Here is a 17,088-nt window from a genome sequence, read left to right as displayed (position 1 = left end):
ATAAAGTCCGGTTTTACTTTTACACCCTCAGAAGCACAAATCCGTCCCATTGCAGGAAGCTTTAATCAGAAACTCTGTGGAAGAACAGAAGTCTGAAACTAGCAGATCTACACTAGATAAGTTCACATCCCTTCATATGTGTTGGTGGGCGGGGCTTTCTGTGTCTGCAAGGCGAAGCCCCGCCTACCTGCATCTGGAGGGAGGGGCTGTGGGGGTTTTAAATGTAAACAACCTCTCTATGTCACCAAAAACATGACCTGGTTTTACCCTGTAGAGGGCGCTATGAGACATTTTTACCCACTAAATCCTTTTTTTAAATAGATAAAAAAATACAGATTTTATCCACATTATAGGTGGTTTTCATCATAATTAAGTAAAACTGTGTTTACAGCTGAAAAAAACACATTTTTGGTGCACTAGCCCTTAATGTAGTTATTATAAACTGGACTGATGTGGATCATCTGATGGGTTTTGGCTTATCTGGACTATAATGGACTCATGCATCATAATGTGATGCATGGTCGTCCATTGCCTGAGAAGGCGACAACGTCCACCTCTGCATCAGCTCTGCTTGGGGCAGGTCCACTGTAGGTGCGTCTGATCTCACCTGTTCTTCATCAGAAGGACTCTCAGGTGGGTTTCTATGGAAACAGACCTCCCACACTGTAAATAAAACCATCATGAAAACCGTGAACACTCGTCTGAGATCAGAAAATCCAAACAGCTGACAAGTAAAGCAGCCGAGTCATCCGCTGAAGATGAAGCTCGGATTATAACACCTCCCCTCAGGCGTCTTCCTCAGCTCAGGAAGGCAGGACTGAGGTCAAAGATCAGTTGAGCCAAAAGTAATGATTCACCTTCCTTCGGTCCAAACATGACGACTCAGCAGAGTTACAAACATGGATTTATTGATTCTCATCTGTATCTACGTCTAATTAAATCGTTCCATGATCCTTTTCATCAAAAAAGTAAAAAAAATTATCTGTACAGTTGTTTTTGTTCATGAAAATGAACACAAAGTATAAAATATAAATTAGAGTTTAAATGTGAGACTCAGAGATGCTTTAAATGGAAGCGTTAGCATCATCGGTCCAGCTCGGCCTGCAGGATCTCCCCCCACGTCTCTGCATCCAGGGGCACCATCCTCCGGCCGAGCAGCTCGCCCACCGAGTCCACGCAGCTGTAGCGCCCTCTCAGCCAGTCCCTCTTCACACAGCTGCGGCTGTAGTTCCTCACCAGAGTCACCTGCACACAAACACACCTTCACTTCCTGTCTGAAGCCCCGCCCCCATCACCAGCTAGCTGATGGAGAACATGAAGATGCTGCTGGTCTGAGGTGTGGGTGAAGGTCTGAATGCCCCCCTCCCCTCAGGTTAGGGGTCTTACCTGGTCTGCTTACTTCCATCTACCAAACATTACCTAACTCCTCCCCTCCCTCCCCCTACGACCTGGTCTGCAGCCTCGTCCCCCCTCGTACCGACTACTGCACCGCTCTCCTCTTTGGCCTTCCTCCATCAACTGACTGATTCAGAACTCTCCATCATAACACCACATCACCCCCATCCTACAGCAACTCCCGCTACACCCATCCTGGCCTCGCTCAACGGCCTGCTGAGTATTTCAGAGTTAATTTTAAACATATTTTCTTTTAAATGCTTAAACGGCCTCATACATACTGTAACAAACATGGAGGAGCACAAGAAGACAAACGGTTGGAGCTCAGCGTGGTTGGATGGGACTGACCTTCCAGGACAGGCCGTCCCTCCGGTCCCCGTCCACCTCCCTCTGGCAGACGGCTCGCAGCAGGAGACACTGCCTCCTCCACAGCTGCTCGCTCTGCTCGATGATGGCGTGCCACAGCTTGCAGGTCCGAGCGGCGCTGCACAAGCTCGCTGCATCCAGCTCGCTGAAGATCTTCACGCTCATCTCCACCGGCAGCGTCTCCACGAAGCTCCGAGGGGGGGGGCCGTCAGGCGACTTCAGGGGGGGCTGTCCGTCACAGAGCAGAAACACCGGCGAGGTCCTGGTGGGCTCATGCTGCATAATCCAAGCCCAACAGGTTGGAACAGCCTGAAAGAGAAGCAAAGGTCTGAGAGACCCCGAGGACACGAGTTTGCCAGAAGATGAGAGTACAGTCAGACCATGAACAGACCATCAAGTTTTACTGTTAAAATTTTATTTTCTTTTTAATTTAAAAGAAAAACATCAACAGGCTGATAGGTGCTGCTGGTAAGTTCTCCTGAGTAGTAAACATGAACATACGCCACCTACAGGCTACCGACGGTCACTACGCTCCTTGAGAGGGGCTGCTTTTCACGGCAGGGGTGCTTTTTTCTGCGCGACACCTGACAGTAAACCTGTCCCTGCGGTGTAAATACCAGGCACGTGCGTCTGGCTGGAGGACGACAAACTACACAGAACACTCCAACACACAACCAGATCATTAAAACCAGCTGAAGCCGTTCTTTCACTCGCCTTTCAGTTTGTGAGTTTTAATCAGAGCCTCACAGAGATTTTTTCTGAATAAAAACAACCTGAACTCACATCCAGCTGCTCTCGTCTCCGCCCGGCTAACAGAGCGGCAGGTCGGCCAGCGGCTAGAAAAAACCCGGAACGTTGCGGTTCTGGGCCTGATGAACGGTTTTAACGGGCGGGCATTAGCGGCGAGACGGTGTATGAAGAGGAGGACCACCGTTACAGCTCCAAACGACGCTCGCACCGGCGTTTTGGTCGGTTTGTGTGTCTGACAGCTGACCGAGTTTAAATGTTCCAACGGCAGTTTACACACAGACACGAAGTGCGCATGCGTACAAGTCGAACACGCCCGTTAAATTTAAATAAAAAAAAATCTAAAGAATGAATATTAAAAAAATATCAGATTAATTATCACCGTAAAGTAAGATTTAAAGCCAATGAAATCGTAAAAAACATTATGTGGGTATATTACTTTCTTTTTTCAAAACTGTCAAAGTAACATTTCGCATAGTAGACAACTAAACCAAAAATATGTTATTTTCACTCAATTATTTCAAATTATTTTATAATTTAGTAAATTACTCTTTTTTATTATTATTATTTCCTTATTCCTCAGACGCAACGCAGTATAAACTAAAATTAAAAAGTTTAGATGGGTAAAAGTCAAGCCGAATTCAGGGGAAATATTGATTTAATAATAAACCATTTTTAATTAAATACTAAAACTTAACATTTTGTAAAGAAACCAGAATATGTTGAAAATGTGACACTTTTCGGTCGGAAATTGGTCAGACGCCTACTGCGCATGCTCCCCTCCAACCCGGAAGTTTTGAATCTTTTATTTCTGTGGGCTCCGAGTTTCATCCCGCGGAGATAAAATCCTCCAGGTCGGCGGGGGAGAGTTTTGCCCGTTAAGATCTCCGGGTTTGAGGTGAGTTATAGGAGAGGGGTCCGGGGTCTCCTGGAGCAGGAATAGCTCTACAAACAACAAACGTTTATCCTAATAATTAATCTGTTAAGCTCCGGAATGAAACAGTTGTGCTGTTCTGTGTTTTTCACCATTGTTTACATCAGTCCGGCCTGCAGAACTGATGTCCGGCTTCGACCTCGTCCCGGTGCACGGCGGGGATCCGGTCCACCTGCCGCCGGGGGAGACGGTACTGGGCCGGGGTCCCTTACTGGGAGTGAGTCCTCCTTAGTGTGTAATGAATTTTGCATGTTCTTAGTTTATGCAAAGATACAGACACATAAAACACATGTAAGATTAAACAGTGACCTAATGGTGAAGTAAAACCTGTCCAGACTGAAAAGACAACAGCACAGAGGAGCTGGAGTCCTGCTGAGAGACAGGTAGTCCACTTTCACTGGGTCCAGTTTGCTGGTCCTGGACTTTGATTCCTGGGATTTCATGCTGACAGGAATCAACTGACAGCCAGTTCAAAGATCCATCTGAGTTCAGTTCTGCAGAGACAAGCCCAAACCAGCAACTGGGATCAGTTAGGAGTCTTTCTGGGCATTTCCTAACGTGTGAGGTCAGAGCTTCGGGTCCACGTTGGACCGAGAGACGCTCATATTGGTTCTTTTGGGAATGGGAATTCTACTTGATGTTTTCCATGCTGCTTGGATTTTAGATGTAGACATGGACATCCACACCATCCGGGCCTGCTGGTTTATTCGGACTGAGACTTTTTAGCTGCCGTTGGACATCGTCCGCACTCAGGACAATAGCTGGACTTGTGTCATCGGGACAGTTCTGTTTAAGAGACGACCAGATGCTCTCATGAGAAGCAGAATAATCAACATCGTCAGACCTGGCAAAGACCCGGCCAGCCTGGTTTACGTGAACAGCTGCACTGGGCGACCGGTCATTGTTCCCATACTTCTCTCTCTTTTCCACGAGCCTTTAGTGCTGCTGGTACACATGTGATCTTTAACGTTTTCCTTTTATTTACGTTCCCCTATCCTAATGCTCGCATTCAGCTCCCTCTGAGCAGTTTTTAATTTATCTTTTTCACCACTAGTTTTTTCTGGTTTATAGCAGCTTAACCTCACCTGTCACTCCAAGCTTATTGTTAGCGTATAACTTCATACGTTAACGGGGACGATCCTGTCTGTGTCTTTACTGCCATCTAAAAGTGCAGCCCAGTCAGTACAACCACATGCTCTCTGACCAAACGCAGACAGATTTAGTCGTGATTGATTGCTTCCGAACCACAGGAACATAACCCGATGTGAGGTTGTGAGAGGAGCCGCTTCACAACGTTTCCCTTATTGTTTGTATAAAACAAGTCAGTGGTTTTGTTGGACATGTTACCATCTGTTTGAAGGGGGGGGCTGAGAGACAAGATGGATGTCCCCCCAGATTAAACTTGAACTTGGTTGTTCCATTTTTAGCATCCCTCCATATACACCTATTGTTCCACGTGTGGGGAGTGGTGGTCTAGTGGTTTCATAGGTGGGCTTGGTTCTGGAGAACCTGGGTCAACCCCCGACTGCTCCCCGGCGCTGGACCCGGCAGCCCACCCCTCCTGGTGTAACTGGTGATGCGTTAAGAGCAGAGGACAGATTTCGGTGACAAATAAAGTTAACTTTGACTTAACTAACCAGCGGGGTGATTTCAGCCTGGTTGCTACGTTTCTAGCGTCTGCAGTGCTGATCGCTAACGTCCTGCTCACCATTACAGGTGTGTTACCTGCTGGTTAACTCCTTTAGTCTGACCGTTGCTCACACACCAACAGTCCAAACAAAACAGACAACTTATTCGGTTTTACTTCCAGCTTGTGGCTCAGGTTTGGGAACGTGGTCCTTGTCTGTGGGAACAGAGCCGAAGCCTGGTGGCCGACCCCTGCTTGTCCCGGCCCTCATTCGTCCAGCGCCGGTCACGGATACAAACACTGGAGCAACTCTGTGTCTGGCTCCCAGAAACAAACTCCATCCACTGCTGTCTGACCGTTGCTTCCTTCAGAGCCCAGTTCTCCAGGATCCTTGAAGGACTTTCCAGGAACAGTTCTCATGGGCCCAGTTCCTCCAAAGATTTAATCTGGATGAAAGTTATCAGGATTGGATCAAGCCTTGAAAATGGGTCCTGCTGGAGTCAGATTCTTTAATCCAGTTAGATCACGTAATCCAGTCTTCATCTGGATCAAACCATCAGTTTGTCTTCAAAACGTTTAGGAAGGAAGGTTTATTCTGATCCCAGGAAGATGGTAGATTCCATGAGCAAAATGTAATAAAACTAACTTAAAACTGGTTAAATAATATATTGTGTCATGTGTGATGGAGGGGTGTCAGCTTGTCCTCCTGGCTGCCTGACGGGTGGACCACAGTGTGTCCGGATGGGCGGTGCTCTGTCGGGGGACTGTGCCGCCCCCTTCCTGTTCACCGTGAACACCACAGACTTCCAGGACGACACCAGAACGTTCCTCCTGCAGGAGTTCTCTGCTAACTCTGCAGTGGGGGGTGTAAAAACGGTGGACGGGAAGGGGAGGACTGACCGTGGATAAGACCAGAGGGACAGTACTGACTTCAGGAGGAGGAGGAGGACAGCTACACAGCCCCTTTGCATCCTGGAGAGGAACATGGACGCGGTGGAGAGCTACAAGAACCTGGACAGCAGCCCGGACTGGAAGACCAGCAGCCCGGACTGGAAGACCAGCAGCCCGGACTGGAAGACCAGCAGCCCGGACTGGAAGACCAGCAGCCTGGCTGAACATTAGAAGGTGATGAGCCGACTTTTTCCTGAGGAAGCTCAGATCATCCAACTCTGCTGCTGCTTTCAAATCACTGTGAACCCTTGTTGTTCCAGTTAGCCTCAGGATCAGTTCACGCCTCAATCTTTACCCGTTACTTATGATAACTGTGCAATGTTTTGCAGTTTTCCTTTTTTCAGATCTTGTTGTGCCTGTGGAATTTTTATTTTTAATGCTTCCTGTCTGCACCGTGGGAAACGTAATCTCGGTTTCTTGTCGTGGTCTGCTGGAGGAGCCGCATCTTAGAGACAAGATCGGATTCATCAAACAGGAAAGCTGCTCCGTGATTGGCTGCAGGCAGGAAATATTTGAGGTCGTGGTGGAGAGGACTGCAGACAAAGTGTTATCCTGGAGAACCCAGACCTCCCTCTCCTCCACCCAGTGGACAGACAGCGGAGCTCCTTCCTGCTGCAGCCCTGCTGTCATACAGACGCTCCGACTCTTCACTCTGCTTCTTACTCTGTTTACTTCCTCATGCACCACCATGCTTCTGTTTTTGACCTTGTCCCATTCTTCATTTTCTGTTTTTGTGTGTAGTATTTTGACTCTTTTTCTCTCTGACATTTATGCTGCTGTAACACTGAAACTTCCCAGTTTATAAAAAAAGTGGACTGGAAATGTTTTACGGAAAGAGATGAAATCATAGATGATGAAGTGTAAATGGTTTATTGTGATGTTTCGTGTCCTGGTTTCAGATCAGTGATAAGCGAGTATCCAGACACCACGGGCTGCTGGAGAACCTGGACGGACAGCTGCGCCTCAAACCCGTACGTATTCACCGCGCTGGTTCCTCCTGCTGAGGGGTCAAAGGTCCCGACCGACCACACCGAGACTCCCCAGACTTCCTGAAGCTTTTCCCAACGATCTGCTCTGTAGAAGCAGAATCGACCTCTGGGGAATATTTGATGATGGCGTTTGGACCAAAGCGATGAACCACGATCCATCATGGCTGGAACAACTCAAGCTTTGGATGCTGCACAGAAATTTCAATTGACCATAATTTGTCATAAAAATAATTGTGTTTAAAGACTTAAATAAAAATAAATACAGACAGTTGACTGTGATAACCTAATACTAATCGTAACGTCATAATAAACTAACACCTTTTCATCTTTTAGGCTGTGGAGATAAACTCGGTAAAAGTAAATTATTTTCCTGCTTGATAACTTTCACAACGCTGCGATGAAAGTCTGCATTCAGCCGCATCCTGTCACTTCTTTACCATCCACAGCTCAGACTTTTCCTCCGTGTCACAGAACTGGATTTTTCATCCAGTCTGTCAAACCAGTTTTTCCAGGTTTTTAAATGTGAATTTTCCTTAGAATCAGAATGTCCCCCACCAGCCTCATGGAGTTTGGCTTCCTGATAAAGTCCTTAATATTAACGTTAAATGATTTAGTAAAAGTTTTTCTGGATAAAATCTACTTTTGTTTTAGTCTAATTTAGTCAAATAGATATAATTTAATCATAGTTAAATCTGCAGTTGGTTTAGCTGACAGCAATTTAACAGGGTGATGCACCGGTTTTAAAAGTTTCCCTTAAATTTCTGAAATCGTTATTTACAGCTGGTGAAATGAAAGATGAAGCCGTTATGGACTCAGTAGCATTAACATGACCACTGTGGATTTTTAAGACTGTAGTCTTCTAAAAGTCTTAGCTTAACTTAACTTAGCTTAACTTAACTTAACTTAGCTTAGCTTAACTTAGCTTAGCAAGGATTTCTGCAAACGTTGCTTTAGAATTTGTTTTTAGGGACATTTTAGCTGATTTTATAGTCAACTAGTCAGACCTTTATAAAAAAAACAATTGGCCCTTTAGGAGGACCAGCAGGAGTCGGTCCAGCTGGAGTCGGTCCAGCAGGGGCGCTGCTGCTTAGCACTTTACTGTCTGACTTTCTCTGTTTGGATCCTCAGACCCACCTGAACCCGTGTTTCGTCCAGTCGTCCCTGACCGACGAGCCCCGCCCCCTGATGAAGGACTGCTGGCACCGGCTGCATCATGGCGAGCTGTTCTCTCTGCTGCTGGGTCACTACATCTACCGGGTGGAGGCGGTGGGCGGAGAGGAGCACACTTCCAGGTACTTATGTTTGTTGTCTCCATGTTAATGCCGGGCATTAGGATGAAGAGACGAGGTAGAGGAACTGCTGTCTTCAGGTTCATTACGGAGCCGTCTTTTATCTGAGGAGACTGGACGTGATGCAGGATGTCGATTTATGTATTTTTTTGTTTCATCTTTTTTCTCCTGATGCTGTTTGAAGTTCACATCAAACAGATGGAAGAGGACACTCAACAAATGTTCCCAGCTTTCAACCAGCTGAGGCTCATGAAAAATTCATCCTGAGATTCCATCAACACACCGAGATCTCAGCAGCTTTTCTATTTCTCCTTCCACAGAAACGCTCAGATGTTCGAGGAAGAGGAGAATCCTTCAGATGATGGACGAGGGCAGGAACCACCAGCAGCTCTGTCAGACCAGACCGAGAGTCCCAGCAGGACTTTCAGACAAGTCTGTATTGTCATGTTCAGTCCTCCAGACAGAATATTTACTCCTGTGCTGACTGGAAGACCTGAGCTCAGAGTTAAACTGCTGCAGTTTGATGAAGGATAAATGAATTAAGGTTACTCTGTCGTCATTCTGATCATGGGACATGAAAAGAACGAAATATAGGACTGAGTTCTTTATTTCATTCTTTGCTCTATATTTCTTCTTAGTGAATAAAAATGAAGTCATGTATGCCTACAAATAATAGAAAGAAGTTAAATAAATACGGTTTAAAACATGGCTTATACCATCCATCCATCTATTTTATTGCTGCTTGTCCAGGCTCGGCTAGCGAGGGCAGCCACGTAGACTCCCCACTACTTCTGCTAGCTTGCCCGGGGGGGAATCTCGGGATGTTCCCATACCAGCCAAGATACATAGTCCCTCCAGGAGGTCCTGGGTCAGAAAAGTCAGGAATATGTTGGACGCAGTTAGCAGCTGTTAGTAGCTGCTAGTATTTGTTAGTAATTGTTAAGATAAATAAAAGTTATTAGCAGCTACCAGCAGGTGTTTCCATCAGTTAAATGGTGATTAGCAGGTGTTAGTAGTAGTTAACTGTTAGTAGCTTTTAGCAATAGTTAGCTCTTAGCATAAGCTAGACGTGATTATCAGCACCAGTGTTGTGCATCAACATGTTCAAATGAACATGAAAACTACAAAACTGAGTTTGTGTTGTTGACGTGCAACTAAAAGAAACTGCTGCAGTTTTCGTCCATTTAAAAGCGTAAAGAGAATAATTTTTTAAATAGTCCTGGAATGGCAGCCACCTTTTTATCTTTTGTCTCTCACAGGACGTTCAGAATGACGTCGCTGCCCCTCGGAGAAGGGTTTTACCTGCCTGGATGATGGCGGCTGTCGCTTCCTCCCCTCTGAAAGGTACCAGAACCTCTGACTGGATGTGAGCATCATGTTTAAATGTTCCACTTTCATACAGAGATCACCAGAACTCTGAGATAAAATTACTCACAGAAACATCTGGGAAGAGGAGAGGTGCATCATGGGATGTCTCCCACCAGCCACCTGGTTCAGGTTTATTGCTTGTTGTTCTCATTACGTTTTTTCTGTGTATTTCGTTCCATCAGCTGTAAAAAGAAGTAAACAACCTGCAGCATCTAAACTGGCTGCTACCACACAGGCCCCGCCCACTGCAACATCCTCACCTGAGGGACCGGAGCTCAGTGAGGAGGAAGATGAGAAGAAGAGGCCGAGGAAGAAGATGAGAGAGATGTGTGATGAAGAAGAGAAAAAAGCTCAGATTAAAGCAGTTGAGTAGATTTATGAGATGTTATCAGGACTGGAGGTGCTCTCAGTCGGTTCCTCCTCAGGTTTTATCTGGATGGTTTTCTGCGGCTTTCATTCAGCTCCATGTCAATAAGAACGAAATTAGACCTGAACTTGGTCAGATCAACAATCTGAAGAAACTTTCTCTATTTAGTTCAGATTTCTGTATACTTAGTCCAACTGATGTTTAAACGGCCATCAGCTCGAACTCAACCTCAGTAAAGAGTTTTATTTTCTTCCTGCTTCGATTTATTTTCCTTCATGTTTGTCTCAGACCCCATGCTGTTAAATTACTGGCACCTTTAGGGATATTTAATCCCCTGCTGTGATGTTAATGTTCTTCAGAAAGGCCCAGAAAAGCTTCTGGGAGGGGACCAGAATAAAGCCAGCAGGCACGAGGTCAGCAGCCGGTCCAACATCAACATGGAGGCGCCAGCGGATGGAAAAGGAGGCTCTTTGACCTGGAAGCCTGATGTCAGCCAATCAGACGAGGACATAAAGTCAAGAAACACAGAAAACACCGAAGGATCAGAGTCTGACAGGTCCACCGGGAGATCTGCGTCCGTCCCTGCTCCGTCCAAACCCCAAGTCCGAACACCCTGTCCCTACGGGAAGGACTGCTACAGGTAAAACAGGAACTTCAGATGTGGCGGAGCTAGATGAGGATGAGGAGAAATGTTCTTCATCTGAGAAGAAAACAGATTATATTTATTTTAAACTAGAAACCAACCTGAAAACCCTTCATCATCATCACCACCTTCTTCTTGTCTGTGTTTCCAGGAAAAACCCGCTTCATTTCCAGGAGTGCAGTCACCCTGGTGACACCGACTATGAGGAGGAGGAGGAGGAAGAGGAGGCGGACCGACCCGAGTGTCCATACGGCACCAGCTGCTACAGGTCAGACCCGTCAGCTGGTTAAAGGAGAAGGCGAACAAGCCAACGGCCCAGATCTAAGCCCACTTCCTTCGGGGGTGTCAGGTCTTCTCTCATGTCTGAATTTGAAGGTTCTGGATGAGTTTTTACTTTGATAAGAAACGAAGTTGATCAGGGGGCTGCACGTGGTGGTGGGGGGAGGTTCGAACAGTGGCCTTTCTATGTGGAGTGTATGCGTGGGTTCTCTCCGGGTACCCAAGTTCCTCCCAGATTAATTGGTTCCTTCTCTAAATTCTCCCGAGGAGTGAACATGAGTGGTTGTTTGTCTCTCTGTGTTGGCCCTGCGATGGACTGACCACCTGTCCAGGTGTACCTGCCTCTCACCTGCTTATTGCTGGGATATGCTCCAGTTTCCCATGACCCATAATTGGACACAGCAGTTTAGAAAATGAATGAATGAAAGTCGATCGGCTGGATGACCACATCTGTGATCGTGTTCCGATCCGATCTGTTGAAGCTGTGGACCTAACGTTCAGCTTGTTTTCTCTGCAGGAAGAATCCTCTTCACAGGAAGGAGTTCAGACACACGTCCAGACCAGGTACGTTTTTATGTTCATAGTTTCAGGAGATCTAGGTTCTTCAAGACTCTGGAGCCAGATCTGGTCCAGATTGTGAACTGGTCTTTAATTTCGGGCGTCTTCCCAGAACTTCTAAAAACAGCTGTAATCAAACCTCTGCTAAAAAGAGAAAATCTAGACACAAATGAGCAACTACAGACCAATCTCAGATCTTCTGTTTGTCAGTAAGATCATAAAAAGTCGTTTTTCATCAACTAAATGACTTTTTAACTCAAAACAATGGCTACGATGTCTTCCAGTCAGGTTTTAGACAGCACCACAGCACCGAGATGACCAAAGTCATTAATGACATATGTTTGTATACAGATGATGGAAAAATGTCAGTCTTTGTCTTACTGGACCTCAGTGCGGCATTTGATACAGTTGACCACAATATATTACTCCCGACTGGAGAACTGGGTGGGCCTCTCTGGTGCTACACTGGTTTAAATCTTATTTAGAGAACAGGAAGTACTTTGTGTCAGTAGGTAACTTTACAACTTTACAGCTACGCAGATGACACACAGGTATACATTACAATGTCACCAGGAGACCAATGTCCGTCTATACACCTAAAAACCACCAACCAGACCAGAAATCTGGTCTAGTGATGGACCCAGACCTAAAAACCACCAACTAGGCCAGAAATCTTATTCTTAATGATTCTTAGTGCAAAGAGTTGGTCCTAGTGGCCAAATTTTAAGAAAATTTTGAGAATCCAGATGTTTTCTTAGAATTTCAGCATCCTAGTAAAAAAAAAGCTATTTCTAAAGAATCTTAGCTCTTAAAAAAGCTCCTAAGATGAGATGTGTTAGGAGCTGGAAAGAGGACTTTTAAGATGCTCAGGAGTTCCCTCAGCAGAGGACAGAGTGGTAGACAGAACAAGCCGGAGAGATACTCACCAAACACCGGATGACAGTGAATTAATTACACGTTACAGATTGGATGGTGCAGGAATCATGTTTGTGACCAGACAGAACCAGATAAAACCAGACAGAACCAGATAAAACCAGACAGAACCAGATACAAACCTGACAGAACTAGATACAAACCTGACAGAACCAGATAGAAACCAGACAGAACCAGATAAAAAACCTGACAGAACCAGATAAAAACCAGACAGAACCGGATAAAAACCAGACAGAACCAGATACAAACCAGACAGAACCAGATAAAACCAGACAGAACCAGATAAAAACCAGACAGAACCAGATAAAAACCAGACAGAACCAGATAAAACCAGACAGAACCAGATACAAACCAGACAGAACCAGATAAAACCAGACAGAACCAGATAAAACCAGACACAAACCAGATAAAAACCAGACAGAACCAGATAAAAACCAGACAGAACCAGATAAAACCAGACAGAACCAGATAAAACCAGACAGAACCAGATAAAAACCTGACAGAACCAGATAGAAACCAGACAGAACCAGATATAACCAGATAAAAACCAGACAGAACCAGATACAACCAGACAGAACCAGATACAAACCTGACAGAACCTGATAAAACCAGACAGAACCAGATACAAACCAGACAGAACCAGATAAAACCAGACAGAACCAGATAAAAACCAGACAGAACCAGATAAAACCAGACAGAACCAGATAAAAACCTGACAGAACCAGATATAACCAGATAAAAACCTGACAGAACCAGATACAACCAGACAGAACCAGATACAACCAGACAGAACCAGATAAAAACCTGACAGAACCAGATAAAAACCTGACAGAACCAGATAAAACCAGACAGAACCTGATAAAACCAGACAGAACCAGATACAAACCAGACAGAACCAGATAAAACCAGACAGAACCAGATACAAACCTGACAGAACCAGATGAAACCAGACAGAACCAGATAAAAACCAGACAGAACCAGATAAAAACCTGACAGAACCAGATACAAACCAGATAAAAACCTGACAGAACCAGATACAACCAGACAGAACCAGATACAACCAGACAGAACCAGATAAAAACCTGACAGAACCAGATAAAACCAGACAGAACCAGATACAACCAGACAGAACCAGATAAAAACCTGACAGAACCAGATACAACCAGACAGAACCAGATGCAACCAGACAGAACCAGATAAAAACCTGACAGAACCAGATAGAAACCAGACAGAACCAGATAAAAAACCTGACAGAACCAGATAAAAACCTGACAGAACCAGATAGAAACCAGACAGAACCAGATAAAAAACCTGACAGAACCAGATAAAACCAGACAGAACCAGATAAAAACCAGACAGAACCAGATAAAAAACCTGACAGAACCAGATAAAAACCTGACAGAACCAGATAAAACCAGACAGAACCAGATGCAACCAGACAGAACCAGATAAAAACCTGACAGAACCAGATAGAAACCAGACAGAACCAGATAAAAAACCTGACAGAACCAGATAAAAACCTGACAGAACCAGATAGAAACCAGACAGAACCAGATAAAAAACCTGACAGAACCAGATAAAACCAGACAGAACCAGATAAAAACCAGACAGAACCAGATAAAAAACCTGACAGAACCAGATAAAAACCTGACAGAACCAGATAAAACCAGACAGAACCAGATAAAAAACCTGACAGAACCAGATAAAAACTTGACAGAACCAGATAAAACCAGACAGAACCAGATAAAACCAAACTCAGCTGACACCTGATGTGAGTTTTCAGAGCTGTGTGGATGTGATGTTTGGTTCTTCCTGTACGTCTGCAGCTCGATCGACTCGAACCGTCACCAAAGCCGCTCCTGATGAAGACGAAGACGAGTATGAGGACAGCTTCATCAACGACGACAGCGAGGACATCTGCAATGACTCCGACTACGTCCCTCCTGTCTCCGACGACAGCGACAAGGAGGACGTCCAACGGCTGCAGAGAGAAGCCAAGGCCTTTCTGAAGAGGAGCAAGTAGAGGGAGTAGCAGAAAGATGGAGGAAGATGAAAATGGGGGAGGAGGAAGATGGACTTTTTTCCTTTTTGTGTTTATTTGAAAGTTTTTCTCTGAGCAGGTGGAGCGAATCTCAAACACGATTATTAAGTTTGAGTTAAATTTGACCAAATCAGGGATGAAGGGATCAAATCCAGATTAAGATGCCGAGGGGGAGTTTTCTGCCATCTCTGCGGTAACGATCACCATGACAACAGAGTCTGTCAGGAAACAGGAGGTGTTTCAGGCTTCTGGTGTCTGAACTAAATCGCTGGAAATATTCAATTATTTTCAAGAAACTGAAAAGTGTCTTTTCATTTTATCGTCTGTAAATATTTTCTACCTGATTTTCTGGGATTTCAGTAGAAAAATAAACCTCTGCTGTCCTGTTTTTACTGCACATTTCAGGTTCATCTGTTAACTAAAACTCAGATGTTTCTAACCTCGGATTCTACAGATTTGATTCTTCACAGCTTCCTGTTATTTTCCACATTTTCTATAAATTAGTTTTTTTAACAGCAGTTTCACATTTAGTCATGTCCTTATTCCTACATTTATTACCACATTTCACATCCAGCAGGCTGTCTTCTTTCTTCTTTTTAGTGGCTTTAAACAATAAATCTACCAAACATTTTACATGGAGCTGTTCTCATTGCTGAGTCACACAGGAAGTTATGATTCTTTCCACCAATCAGTGGATGGCAGCGTTTCATGCTCCACCCTTTAGGATCGGATCAGTAACAAGGACCTCAACGGAAGTCCCCCAGAAAAGTAGCACGTCCTGGATATTCTGGTACCCATCCCAGTTTTTATTTGTGGAAACAGAAAAAAGGATGTACCGACTCATCCCGTACTGACCCGCCATGTTCGGACCTGTGCAGCCCCATTCCGTTCTGTCCTGTATGACCTAATTTCGTCCCATTCTGTCCCGTCCCATACCGAACTGTCCCGTCCCGGTCCCATCCCGTACCAAACCATCCCATCCCAAAACATGGGGCTTTAGCGCAGTTGTTTTGGATGCAGCCAGTTTGTTTGCCAGAAGCGCCTCCTGGCAGCAGTGCTCTCTGGGACGTAGTTGACTTCTTTACAGAGGTTTGTGTCTCATGTTAAAATAAATCAGAATTCTCTTCATTCAGTTTCTTTTTTTATTATTATTATTACAGAATATTGGCTACTGATGACCCCTGTTATCGAAAACTGCTCAGAAATAGGTCAGAGAGACAGGATGAAAAAGGGTCTAGGCTAGACGCTGAACCGGACCAGCTATGACCAAACAGACTGGTTTGACTATTAAAGCAGCGGCTGTCGCACATCTTCATCCCTGATGTGGTAAACCAGTTTAAGCTGCTGTAGTTTCTCTGATTGGCTCGTTAACTGCGTCACATAAGTTCCTGATCCGGAGTCTAGAGGAAACTTTGAGGACTCATTCATACCTGGATAGTCAGGGGGGCTCGTTGGAAATACAGAGAGTGGTCTCTCCTTTCTTTGGTTTGGGTTTATTTCACTCTAAACTTTACCAAACAGCTGATCACTAGATGGAGACAGCCACCAAAACAACCCCGGACCAAGAAGAAAGAAGAAGAAATCCAGCTCATTGATTGGCCGAGACTGAAAACATCTAACTCACTGTAAGTAAACAATGGGGCAACAACACGAAGTCTGCAGTCTGGCTTCTGGTTTTTACTTCGGGACTCGGTGCATGGTACTTACTGCCACGTTGATCTACATCACTCATGGGCGGACCATTTTCTATGGAACTTGTGCCATGAGGTGAAAGTCGCTGCCCTCCTCCAGCCAAGCGTCAGGCGACATGCTTGTTCACGCAGACGTGCACACGGCGCTAGCGATGCGACACAAGAAAATAAAAAAGTGTTCCATTTTTGCCGCTGTCGCTTCATGGACTGACCAATGAGAGCAGGCTAGACACACTGAACATGGGAGAATGGATCATTTTAGACTTCACGATACTTCACACAGAGATTATAGAGATGTAAATAAAAAGGCAGCCGTGTGGCACCAGAGTGAATTAGTCCAAACGTAGGTTCTGGATTTATCTGGATCAGTCCTGAGGTCTATCAAATGATGATATTCATGATGCTGTTTCCTATTTTGTAAACTCTGATGAACCCAGTTGTCTTTCTTTTATACAGTAAACAGCAAGATTTCTGCAAAATCTTCTGACTCTCCGTCCGTCATACGTTTGAAAATGTCAAAATCCCCACCGATATCATAACCCATCAAATTTCTTGGAGAAAAGCGATCTTAGAGCGCGACGCACGGCACTGCTGCCGTTTGTCGCCTCCTGTGTGTCGAGCCCATTACACTTCCTGTCTGGTTCACTGGATTATTTGTTTGCTTTCAAACTGGAAAAACAACCCAACGAGGAGCTCCGTGGTTTTCAGTCGGACCAGAGTTCGCCTCTTTGGTCTGAACCAGAGTGCGAATGAGTGTTCACATTGCTCCCAACAAACCCTATTATCAGTGGAAGCGAACCAGGGTTCATTTAAAGCGGACCAAGCAGAACCAGTGTGAATGCGCCCTTAGACCTGGTCCAATCTAAAACCAAATCAAGTTACAGTTTCTGACTTTCTTCAAAGGTTGCCA

At 45.1% G+C, this 17,088-nt stretch overlaps 2 protein-coding genes across 4 annotated transcripts; one reads left to right on the top strand and one right to left on the bottom strand.

Moving 5' to 3' along the window:
- Window positions 1–891: 891 nt before the first annotated feature.
- On the bottom strand, window positions 892–2,813 carry LOC121637695 (F-box only protein 48). Of its 2 annotated transcripts, none has more exons than XM_041981912.1 (3): window positions 2,545–2,813; window positions 1,744–2,070; window positions 892–1,245 (listed from the first exon to the last, which is right to left on the bottom strand). In XM_041981912.1, the coding sequence occupies exons 2-3, from the start codon at window positions 2,041–2,043 to the stop codon at window positions 1,084–1,086; spliced, it is 462 nt and encodes a 153-aa protein (XP_041837846.1). In that variant the 5' UTR covers window positions 2,044–2,070; window positions 2,545–2,813; the 3' UTR covers window positions 892–1,083. The 2 variants fall into 2 exon arrangements, with proteins under 2 accessions (XP_041837846.1, XP_041837847.1); XM_041981913.1 differs by having other exon boundaries at window positions 2,476–2,557.
- A 470-nt stretch (window positions 2,814–3,283) lies between these two features.
- aplf (aprataxin and PNKP like factor) lies at window positions 3,284–15,120 on the top strand. Of its 2 annotated transcripts, XM_041983477.1 has the most exons (11): window positions 3,284–3,406; window positions 3,550–3,659; window positions 6,920–6,991; window positions 8,138–8,301; window positions 8,619–8,730; window positions 9,558–9,642; window positions 9,849–10,030; window positions 10,393–10,673; window positions 10,828–10,944; window positions 11,473–11,519; window positions 14,273–15,120. In XM_041983477.1, the coding sequence occupies exons 2-11, from the start codon at window positions 3,567–3,569 to the stop codon at window positions 14,467–14,469; spliced, it is 1,350 nt and encodes a 449-aa protein (XP_041839411.1). In that variant the 5' UTR covers window positions 3,284–3,406; window positions 3,550–3,566; the 3' UTR covers window positions 14,470–15,120. The 2 variants fall into 2 exon arrangements, with proteins under 2 accessions (XP_041839411.1, XP_041839412.1); XM_041983478.1 differs by lacking the exon at window positions 3,284–3,406 and having other exon boundaries at window positions 3,554–3,677.
- Window positions 15,121–17,088: the final 1,968 nt, after the last annotated feature.

This window comes from Melanotaenia boesemani, chromosome 4 (genome assembly GCF_017639745.1).
Source record: "Melanotaenia boesemani isolate fMelBoe1 chromosome 4, fMelBoe1.pri, whole genome shotgun sequence".
Lineage (NCBI taxonomy): Eukaryota > Metazoa > Chordata > Actinopteri > Atheriniformes > Melanotaeniidae > Melanotaenia > Melanotaenia boesemani.
The sequence above is the reverse complement of the archived record's forward strand: the minus strand, read 5'-3'. Positions and strand labels throughout refer to the sequence as shown.

Bases quoted from the DNA above. Each gene is read 5' to 3' on its own strand.
- LOC121637695 (XM_041981912.1), bottom strand. From the start codon at position 2,043: ATGCAGCATGAGCCCACCAGGACCTCGCCGGTGTTTCTGCTCTGTGAC. The intron at 1,246-1,743 runs GTCAGTCCCATC...GTTTGTGTGCAG, and splicing joins GGGACGGCCTGTCCTGGAAG to GTGACTCTGGTGAGGAACTA.
- aplf (XM_041983477.1), top strand. From the start codon at position 3,567: ATGTCCGGCTTCGACCTCGTCCCGGTGCACGGCGGGGATCCGGTCCAC. The intron at 3,660-6,919 runs GTGAGTCCTCCT...TCCTGGTTTCAG, and splicing joins GCCGGGGTCCCTTACTGGGA to ATCAGTGATAAGCGAGTATC. The intron at 11,520-14,272 runs GTACGTTTTTAT...GTACGTCTGCAG, and splicing joins CAGACACACGTCCAGACCAG to CTCGATCGACTCGAACCGTC.